General features: G+C 39.4%; 1 protein-coding gene across 3 annotated transcripts in view; it reads right to left on the bottom strand.

The window, feature by feature from the left end:
• Window positions 1–669: 669 nt before the first annotated feature.
• Window positions 670–11,370, bottom strand: part of LOC118299141 (cGMP-dependent 3',5'-cyclic phosphodiesterase) — a 120,872-nt gene continuing 110,171 nt past the window's right edge. For all 3 annotated transcript variants that reach the window (XM_035622612.2, XM_035622613.2, XM_047335566.1), the window contains exons 20-31: window positions 9,571–9,648; window positions 9,335–9,457; window positions 9,154–9,224; window positions 8,761–8,883; window positions 8,575–8,662; window positions 8,066–8,113; window positions 7,679–7,753; window positions 7,438–7,537; window positions 6,388–6,500; window positions 5,195–5,233; window positions 4,897–5,003; window positions 670–4,173 (exon numbers count right to left, since the gene is read on the bottom strand). In XM_035622612.2, the coding sequence (XP_035478505.1) occupies window positions 3,939–4,173; window positions 4,897–5,003; window positions 5,195–5,233; window positions 6,388–6,500; window positions 7,438–7,537; window positions 7,679–7,753; window positions 8,066–8,113; window positions 8,575–8,662; window positions 8,761–8,883; window positions 9,154–9,224; window positions 9,335–9,457; window positions 9,571–9,648 (1,200 nt within the window). In that variant the 3' untranslated portion in view covers window positions 670–3,938. The remainder of the gene's footprint in view (window positions 4,174–4,896; window positions 5,004–5,194; window positions 5,234–6,387; window positions 6,501–7,437; window positions 7,538–7,678; window positions 7,754–8,065; window positions 8,114–8,574; window positions 8,663–8,760; window positions 8,884–9,153; window positions 9,225–9,334; window positions 9,458–9,570; window positions 9,649–11,370) is intronic.

Raw genomic sequence — 11,370 nt, 5'->3', positions numbered from 1 at the left:
AACATTCATTTTTCATACAGCGGCTCTGGCCCAGCGGACATGTGAGGAGCATAAAGCATGTCCCCTTTTCTCAAATCCATACATTCTTCCTGACAGAATCCATTGGTTGTTTTAACAATTGGAATATTTCAATCAGATTGGGATTATGATGTCAGATTTAATGCATTCTTCAGATTATTTACCTGGCTGGAATTTCTCACACACAACACTGTAGTGTTGCTCTGATTTCACAAAGGTTTGTCTTATTTTAATTGGTGTGGGAGAGCAGATGATGCTGACTGTCAGAGGGAGGGAAACGGAAGTTTTCTCCCCTAGAGCCCCCATTGTGTTAATCTGGACATGCTTATAAAGTATCAGTATGGGCCAATAGGATCAACAGAGATGCCACTGTGATGAGTAAATCAGTGCTACAGAGCCCTTATGTCACCTGATCCAATTACACAGCTTGGCAACAGCGCCAACTCATGTTCTTATGCACATTTCTGGCAACTGATGCACACATTATATTTATATTACTTATTCTTTATATTTTTGTGATTCTTATATGTCTACATTTGTATTTCTTATATTTTGTATATTTTGTATCTATCTATCTATCCATCTATCTATCTATCTATGCAAAGCTAAAGTATGCTGTATGGAGTGTTGTGCACAGACATCAACCATGAAGCCTTTCACCAGGTTTATTCCAAGAAAGAAAAGAAAAATCAAAATTTCACCAATTTCTCTTCTTGTCAAAAAAGTCCTCGTTCATCATGTCCGAAAAAGAAAAGACCACCAGCACTCAGAACTCAACAAAACAAATTAACATGTGACTGAATTTAGTCCTCAGTATAAGCATTATTTATACATTTCAGATAAGTTTGGGTTCTTCTCTGTGGTAGAATATCACATGTATATCCTAAATACACATATTTTTCTTTCATTCCCTCTGTCTAAACGTCTAAGCTCAGGCTTGTTCAAACATGGCATGAAAAAAAAAAGAGAACAGGATGCAACCACTTTAAATACATTACAGAAATGAAATACTTCCCATTGTAATAATAACAGACAATCAAGAAACATTTCCTTTTAAAACTTTGATATTTACAGCAAATATACTTTTGCCACTTTTAACAATTATGTCACAGGTAATCGTTACAATGACATTACATCACAGGTTAGATTCCTGCTGCTCTGTGATGACGGGAAATGAGATTGGTAGGTTCATACTTCCTGGATGAGCTGCAATTTCAGACCTGGTCATGATGTATCAGAAAAAAAGTTTTATAAGAAGATAGCCCTCGTTAACATGCCAACATTAAAGAAGAAAAAAATATTCTAATTTAGTGTATGCCTGTTTTTCAGTTGCAGCTTGGCCAGGAAGTAGAAAATGTTTGCTTGGCACATTTAGCCCTGACTTTCAAAAAACAAACACGAAGGGACAGATACACACATTCAGTATAGAAAACGGACAGAGGTCTGGACACTCAAAGCATTAAGAGAAGCAAGCACTCGTGATCTAACTCTCAAATGCCTTCGGGAACCCAGACCTACAGCAATGATTTAACAAGAGGCATAGGTATTTACATAGGAATCTATGTAACATCACAGAAGCAGATACTTTATATTGCACATGAAAAAGGCAGGTACGTGTGAAACAGTGGTTTAAAAATAACAGAAACGGGGAATCACATATGAGAGAGAAGGCGTGAGTAAGAGAGAGTGGCTATTCTACAAACACACTTTCCCTTGTAAAACTTTAGGGTAAAAATATTCAGTCCATGTAGCAAACCACAGCAGATCAAACATTTTCCTCCAATCTCGCTAATGGATTCCCCAGTGTAGGTATGACACATACATCAAACCACTTTACTAACCAATTAACCTTCCACCCTAATGCATCCTGAAGAGATGCTTTCAAAGAAAAATTATACATTAAAATCCTATGATTGCAACATTTTTCCTTTAATCTAGCGTCACTGGCATTATCAGGGCTGCATAAAAGGGGAGATCTTAGAATTCTGGCAGATCACTTGAGGTTTGTATCTGCCTCATCTCTGTCAACAGCAGCTTTGTAGCGAGGGGTTTATACTAAACATTTCTCTCTTGATCTTAAAACCAACTAGGTCCAGTCCTCTCTCTGGCTCCTTTTCTCACCCACATGTCCATCCACTCTTTCGCTCCGTAACTCTCACCCCACCACACACTGCCCACATACAGTGTTGTCCATAACAAGAGTTTTTCTCTTTGTGTAACTTTCCTGTAGTTATATTACCCTAACTCTGCAGCATTTCCTATTTAAAACATTGTGAGGTAAAACTGAATATGGCATATTGTTACACAAAACCCCACAGCCCAAAACGTCAGGTTTCCTATGAGGCACAATCCGAGAACTTAACTCTTAAATTTCCAAACATTTCCTTTGGAGTGCAGCAATAGCGACCTGTTGGTGCTTTTAAGGTAAGAGTAATTTCCATGACAAAATCTCTAGTTCCTTCTTAAAAACAAATTTTGGGTGCACTGCCAACTGAAAAAAAATGCTGTTGTATCTGCCACAAGTGGTTGTATACATAACTTAGGATAGAAAGAAGAAAAATGACATGAAATCTGAGGTCTTTACACAGTTATTTCACAAATATACATCATCTGAGCATTGCGATCATTCAGTCGACACATTGATACTCTAACTATGTCTATGACAAATATACAACATACATACTAAACAGACGTTTAATTCAATTTCATATATTAAAAGCTCTAAGAAAGGCAGCAAAGATGCGCAATAAGGCAGATCCATATGACACACTCAGTGACACACTCCAAACACGCTCTACTCTGGCACATTTACACTGACAGATGAGGTGGATCTTTTAAAGGGCTTCAATCACTCTCTCTCTAAAGTTTAAATTCAGAAATCTTTAAACCAAAAAATATAAAAAAAGTGAAAAGGTGCAAGGGAGTGGAAATAATGATGAGAACAATCAACTAAGGGTTGGTATTAGGTCATGTGGCCTTTGTCCTGATGTGTAAATGCATACTTGATGCAGTGGCATGAAATCAATATGCATATATTATTAGGGCATGTGTTTGTAATGTCTAACGCATTGAGTGAGGTGTCATGGCCAGGGATCTGTCATTGATCAGTGATTGTCAAATTGTCCCATAGGCAACCAAAAGATGGTCAAAGTGAATCTGTACGTAAAGCAAATAAACAAAATCTCCCTTGTACAACTTCAGGATCATGGATTAATTAAATATACTTGTAAGAGCTGAATACAAAACTTTGCTCTGATGGAATAAAAAATGGACTGCATTCATTTCTTAGCCATTGAGAAATCAACACTGACGCAGGTTAAAGGAATAATACATGAGGTGTCCATACAGCATGCATTCATAAGCATCAGGTGAGGGACTGTGGCAACTGCTCGTGTGTGAACAAAGCTGAGCCATTTCAAAATCAATATAAGATACTATGAAATTTTTTTACAGAAAGTATAGCACTTTATCTCACATGTTACATGTTGAAGTAGTCTTTTTCCATAACAATGAATTGTGTTTTCTCTGTCTTTTGTGTCTACTCTGTGCATGTGTGTGTGTGTGTGTGTGTGTGTGTGTGTGTGTGTGTGTTTACAATCTTAATCAGGATCAGTGGTGTATGAGTGAACTTGTGGTAAAACTTATTTTTCCAGTATAGCTGCTGAAAAAGATAAAGTCACCACCTTCTACTTTCCTGAACAGGAGACAAAAGCAACATGTAGCATCTAATCACTGAATCGGCAAATCATTTGTCTGATTCAATTGGTTCGAAGCTTTGTCCTGTCCATTCTGCGTCGCCTGCTAAGCATCTAAGAGATTGCCAGCAGAGAGACCCCTCCCTCTTAGGTCACTGAAAAGGTATCGTCAGCCTCTTCTTGGACCACAGAAAACTTCAGGAAACAGCCGGCAGCCCGCCGTCATCACTGACCCTTCCCTCCCTCAGCGTCTTCCAGGCAACCGTTGAGGCAGTGGTCGTCGCTCCCGAAAGCACCCTGGGACTGGAGCAGCTCATATTCCTGGTCCAGGAAGTCTAGGCTGTTGTTGCTTGGCAACCCACGGATAGAGAACTTGTGGGACACCTTGGTCCACTGCTCCCGATTTGCCGCCACTCTCTCGTACAGCTCAGTGGCCCCAGGAATCAGTTCAGACAGCAGCCTGAACGGACAGAGGACAGCCGGGGGACATAAGATACCGACGATGCTTCCACATGTGTACTGTACATGAGTACCAAATTAAAATGACTGAATGATAATTTCAAAACATATTCCTTTGATTGCTTATGTCCTTATATGTCTTCTTTTCAACTACCATTCACCTATCTTCTTTTTACACGGCATTTCATTTTGTGCAATAAAAAAAGACAGAAATAATGGATTCATTTTTGGCCACTTGAGGGCAGTTCAACAACCGGTAAGAAGCATAATCACCTTATAAAGCAGATATGGAAAATATGTCAGCAAACTGTTGCCTATTCGGCAGAAGCATTAGCATTCATTTGGAGTCGTGTTTGTAATGAACACGAGTTCAACATTCCCACTTATTTTTATCTGTTTTCCTCTCCACCACCTCCTGAGGGAAATATCTGGATATAAGCTGCAAAATGCTTCACCGTGTTAACTAGCTGGTGCATTACTGTGCCTGTCTGTCATTCAGTGATGAGTTTACAATGGGTTCCTGGAACTTTTCTTTGAAAAGCAGCCTGCAGCTGCAGAAAACAACGTTTATTATTTTCCGCTAGCCAGCTAAATTCAAAATCATATTTTTCATTAATATTTGAAATGTGGGGCCCAAGGTCTGTCCTAACCCTGTGAGAAAGTAATGTATGAATAAAGCAAACAGTGTTGGATGGATGTGATGGTTTTAGATTCTCATACGCACTTGTAGATTGGCATGGCGATATGTTCCATGAAGCTTATCTGTAGTTCTGGGATGTACGCCTTTTCTCTGTCCATCATTTCACTGGGCCGGTTCCCCATGGCTTTTTCCTTTACGCGTGCACAAAGACACACACACACGCGCGTGCGCGCGCACACACACACACACACACACACACACAGTAAAAACAGACATGAGTAATGAGCTCGCTATTGTGTTAAAGGACACACACTCCAGCCACTTGCTTAATAATTTCACATGTCATTTAACAGCCAGAACACACTGACACACTGACACATACCAGATCTCCTTGAGAGAAGAACTCCTTATAAATCAGCTCCTGTGGACACATAGAAGCAGATCTGATCTGTTACTGTTCATATGGCTTCATATTTATAGAGAGACTGAGTTTCACCTAAAATAAAGTTTATATTTATGTAATGTCACACATTTAAGCAGCAAATGTTAACTTGCTTGATGACTGAGGTATAAACTTTACTATGACATCTTTCTCAGCACAAACACTCAGTTTATAAAATGTTTAAAGATTTTCATTTAACTGTAAAATGAGTATGAATACATTTTGAGATTGAATATTACAAGCTCCTATATAATAGCAAATAAATACATTGATTCCATGTTTATCAAAGTTTTTAGTTTTGAGAATTACTTATATGTAAACATGACTGTAATCTGATTAAGATGACTCTACAACAAAAACTTTGTTACCTAACATGAAATGACTTTCCCATTTATTACAATTCAATAATTGGATCGCTGTTCTTCAATAATCCTTGCTGGGCCCAATAAAAAACAGATATTGTGGTATCATTGCCTCCCCTGAATTAAACAGAAATGCATTTTCAGTTTTCGGGAGCAAGGATTACAGGGCATTGGCTGTAGGTGTTAGGTATTTGCAGATTTGGGTGTTGGATTTAGGACAAGGGTCAGGGGCTTGTTGTGGAAAAGGGGGCAGACCAAGATTAATAATAATCCTAAAATGGAGTGCAGTTTTGCAGAATAGAAAATCCTGGGATATGGAATGAAATGTTGTTTTCTGCTGCAGAGCTTTGCATCTCATCATCTTCGCTGTCCTTGGAGTATCAGACCTTCCTGACAGTATAGTCATTGGGAATTCAAAAAAAATCTTTCGGAATGTGTTGATTAAATTGGAAAGGCTTGTGCATTTTGTACCACACTGATTACTGACATAGTATTAATATTAGTAATTGTTCACATTACAAGAGTAATTGTTCAACAATGGGACAATTAAATATACTACAGTATATATGTGAAAAGGTAAATATTTGTGGGCCGATTAAAATACTGTTATGTGACTGCTTAGATGTAAACCTGATATTGCTTAATCTGGGGATTATAGTGTATTTTCTACAAATTATCATTCAATGCCTTAAGAACTAAAAACACATTTTGCTGTACTTATGGATGTACTTCAAATACGCAGCAGACACATAGGTATGGACTTCAACTGACAGCAATCTTGCGTGTGGTTTTCCAGCCCTTGGTTTGGTCTGATAAGTCACACGATGTCATCAGCAGGCACAACAGCATGGAGCGGTGGGAGCGTCTCTTTGGATTGTAACCGTCTGAAACACACAAAAGGGACATCAGATGACAGTGAAGCTCTAAAGGGAAGTAAAATGGTATGAATCAGGCGATTTGTACTGTTGTGTACCCAAAAATGGAGGTTAAAACATTTAACTGATTAATATTGATTTTTTTAAACACATTGGTGTCCAACAACTGGATGTAAGGTAAGGAAATTTCGTATTTCGTAAAAAGAAATCATGTTTGCGTGTCACCTTGACACTGTTTATTTCCACTCTGTCGTCAACTATTTCAGTCTATGATTGACAGTCACACACTCGGGTGCCTTCTCATTCAGAGGTTTTTAATGTCCTTGAACTGCTTTTAAAGCTCAGAATTGTTCCCACTGAGGAGACGTCCACTCAGGAATACTTATAATTGGTTGCATTCAGGCGTAACAAACCACTGGCCGGGAGGCAACAGCCAATTATATTACATAAGAGAGCGGTAACCAACTGTCTCTTCAAAAGGGTAAATAGTCCAACAAAAGTAGAGGCTGTTTAAAACTGTTGGGAAGAATACTTAAAGATTCAACTAAGTTATGTACAAAATCAGACATGTAATATAGAGCCAGTATGTGCCAGGAAGGGAGTCATGAGTTCATAATTTCACAGTTTGTACATTTGTCAGTAATTATTTAGCAAAAGAATGGATGTAAACTACAGAATACAGTCTGTAGGTTTGTGATTCATCACCAGTCAGTCAATTACAAATCAAAAAAAATGGCAAAATTTCTAATATCTAATACTGCGTGCTCATTTATGTTAGATGTTATCTGAAATCAGCCTTTTCTATTCTGAGGAAAAGTAAAGAGCTGCTTTGGTGTCACCGTTCTGGACCATTCATCTGAACAAAGCCTCCCTTCGCTGTTCAGGGCTGTGAAGTAAAAAGCAAAAGTAGAGATGTTGCTATGCATACTGAACTACTGTGGCGTACCATCAGCCATCTTCTGCAGGTCCTTGAAAATGCGAAGGTGGTGAGCCAAGTCTGTCGCCAGAATGATGTCCCTCATTAGATCCAGCATGCGCTGGTAGTCCTTAAAAAAAACAACATGAAAATATATTAAGCTTGCACACACAGTGACAGCAGAAAGTAAATCTCAATGAGAGAGAGAGAGAGAGAGAGAGAGAAAATGTGAGACACCTGTAATGTGCAAATGTCAGACTTAATATCTCACCTTCCGGGAGAACTTCTCGAAGATGTTGCAGCCATGAGTGTTCAGAATGGCAATGGCCTGGGCGAAGTGATGTCTCTGTCACGGCAAATAAAGCATGATGGGAAAATGGTTACTCCCAAAGTAATGTGACGCAAAAGAAGAAGTCAAGTTTGATTCTGGCCACTAGATGTCGTACTAGAACAAAGCAATAACAGTAGCCCTCAGAGTTTAACTTTAAATCAGTTTAACCAACGAGACAATTCAGTCTGCACAATTAAATTCTCTAGTCTAGTACGGTTAAGATTTAACAGACACAAATACCTATATACTGAAAACATTGTCAAAGCTTTGACAGGGTTGTAGTCAGTTCTCCCGCATCCTTACGATACGGTGTAACTGTGAGTTTACCTCCATCACAGATCCCTCAGAGCTGTAGAGAGCCGCCAGCACAGATTGCTGAAAATAGAAACACAATCCTTTTAGTGTGCACATTGTATGGATTCAAGTGAAACAACATACTGCAAAAGCATACGCCGACTTGTTTCTAACTCCGCTTGTCAGCTTGAATCTGAGTTTTGAAATAGAAAGTCATAAACGAAGCTGACAAAATGACGAGTGACTTTTGTTGCATTATGACAGTTGATAATGCGAGTGTGTCATTTAGGTGCCAGGAGGGTTATGCATGATCAGAGTGGAACAGAGCGGCATGCTCCTAATCACAATGACATCTAGTGTCTCACTGGGGCAAATTCACAGAAACACGGACACAACCACACACTGTGATATAACCAGGGAGAAAAAAAGACCCAGGAACCTGGTTCTTATTCAGACGCACCACCCTGAGCATCCAAAAGTCCATTTTAGTCTATTTTAGTAAACAATAAACCAGTAAACACAAACATCATTTGTGCTCTCACCGAGGCGACTTGGAAAGAGTTGTTGGTACCACGGTGGTCCAGGTCATGGCACATACAGGAGACGAAGAGAGCCAAAATCTCTATATCCCTACAGAGGGGGAAGACAGTGGGCCAAGTCAGGTCATTTTAGCCAAATGAACAAATGCTGAAATTACATTGCTAAGGGTTAGGGAGTGGCACACTCACTCGAGGTAGTTGGACAGCCCTAGGTTTTTGTAGAGCAGGTAGCAGAAGTGTGAGACAGAGAAGGCGTGCATCCAGTTGTGGTAGGGAGGGTCTCTGTAGCCTCTCTTCACCATTAGACAGAACCTGACATCAAAAACAGCAGTTTAAGTTTGCTCTACTGAACTATGGTCTAAAACATCTAAAGATAATTATATAAATTATAACAATATTTTTCAAACTACTATAACTTTGCTGCAATGCTAATGAAGTAATACCAGGGACTTTCCATCACAACCCACCCATCCCTAAGCTTACATACACAAATTATAGTCCCATATTTTTTGCTCCACTGATTAATTATGACCCCTACTCTCACAATAATTCACAATGTATGCATTGATGGAGTTGTCAGACCTGGCGAGAGTGTGCCGGTCAATCTTGTATGTGTTGATGAAACCCATATCTTCCAACATGCTGAGGACACACTGCAGACACACACAACAACAGGATCCGTTACATCAGTTTCTTATCTGCGCGTCTGTCTCATCCACTTTGTCTCTCTCATCTTTTTCTCGCTTAAACCTCTGATCATTACCATGGGTGTGGTGTCATCGAGCAGGGAGCGAGGTGTGTATGTGAACTCAGCGAAGCAGGGGTGGATCTCCTTCACTGGCTCAATCCCCGTCACCAGCATTTTAGTCACCTCTTCCTCCGAAACCTGCGGCATGAGTCATATTGACGGAATGATATTGACTGTGTCCGGAAATACAACGTCCACATTACAATGTTTCTCTGTGCACAAGTGAGAGAGAGGTGTGCGGGGGATTTTACCTTCATGTGGTACATCATCATTTCATTGGCCAGGTGGGACCTGAACTGAGCTTCGTGGACCCTCTTATAGAGCAGAGACTAGAGAAACAAACACCACATTACAGAAACACAATGACAAACAGTACAGTTATAATTGTCAAAGATAGTTGGCTACAATGCAGTATGATGTACAGGTCACTTACAGTATTAGTAGTAGAAGAAGAGGAATGGAAAACAATCCAAAACTGTTCTTTTCCTCTAATTTTTAAAACTTTTTTTATTTTGAAATTGGCAAAAATGGTTAGGTAGCCTGAAATTGTGTCCAAAAAAGCTTTATTTTTGAGTAAAGTCATATGTTTTCAATCAATAACGTCAGAAAACACAATTCCTTATTAGTATTAATCATCTGTCTGAAACGATTTGTACCTTTCAAGTGAATCTACTTGGGCACATCAGCTGGTGTCTGTGTGTATCTGTGTTCACCTTCAACTGGCAAACCGGGGATTTATGAAGAACAATCGCATTTTAATTTTCACAACACCAAAGCTTTGTCTAATGTATGAAACAATAAAACTCAAACTGAATGGTGCTTACAATTCAGGATAAGAGGGATGTGCGTTTTACAGACCACAGCAAACTGTACACAATGATACAGAGTGAGCAATGATAAATAATTAATTTGGTCATGTTTAAATAATTAATGAGCTGCCTAGCAGGCAATTATTTTTCCAATCAAATATCTTTATAGTTTGTAGATAAACAATTCAGTACCTGCAGTCAATCAAAGGTCAGAAGCTAAAAGAGATACTTAATATGAAGGTGAATTAGACAAGCTGAATGAAATATCATCTCAGCTCTACTGTGTGACTGTATCTATACCAATAAAACTGTAATAAGATGGAGTCTTCTTTCTTTTTTCCATTTTCCCCAATAAAAAAACCTTTAAATTAAATTGCACGACTGTATGAGGGCACTGTTAAGACAAAATAAATCCATAGTATCAGTTTTAATGAGTGTTTCCATGTGTTCTGGTAAAGAGTGGAAAGGGGCTGCAGTAAAAAGAGTATGATGATAAAGTTTCATCATTACATAAAAAAATCATATATTTCTTCATTCTTGTCTTTGCGATATCTGACCATACCACGTGGCAACCCACCCTGTCGTCACCCATTGGTTTGCGACCTGCTGTTTTTTGAAGCCTCAAGTTTTGCATTTTGGCCAGCGCCATCTTGTTTTAAAAATTAAAAACATATTTTCCAGGAGCAATGGGTCGGCCTGACTGAGAGTTCAAGGACACTGCGTGCCCACCTACACCTGCGGTCCGCACGTATGGACGGTACTAGCTGTCACCGTCACGCCGTATCTCAACCAAAGGCATACTGTGCTTTATCGTCTATTTTTACCTCGACAAAATGAACATCATGCTGTAACGAAGAAGACTTGAAACTAGATTGAGACCAAAGTCTTCATCAAGAGAGAAGTAGAGTCATTTTCTAAAAGACCTCTACAGAAACATACAATCTTTTTGCAACCAGTGGAGTCGCCCCCTGCTGCTGTTTCCAGAGAATACAGGTTACAGGCACTTCAGCTGAATGTGTGTGTGTGTGTGTGTGTGTGTGTGTGTGTTTGGGAGAAGGTGGGGTGGGGGGTAGTCCTCGTGGCGGTGGCAGCAGTCATTTAATAGTCTATGAACTACAACTTAAAATCCACTCAGTCCCATCACAGACCCAATCTCTTCGAACTCCCCTGGAGATTCTACTCTCCTCTGCCTTGACTGAGTATTTTGCTCTGATCACATTTTGCCAGACAGGATTGATCTGC

The sequence above is a fragment of the Scophthalmus maximus genome, chromosome 11 (assembly GCF_022379125.1).
Source record: "Scophthalmus maximus strain ysfricsl-2021 chromosome 11, ASM2237912v1, whole genome shotgun sequence".
In the NCBI taxonomy this organism is placed as follows: Eukaryota; Metazoa; Chordata; class Actinopteri; order Pleuronectiformes; family Scophthalmidae; genus Scophthalmus; species Scophthalmus maximus.
The sequence above is the reverse complement of the archived record's forward strand: the minus strand, read 5'-3'. Positions and strand labels throughout refer to the sequence as shown.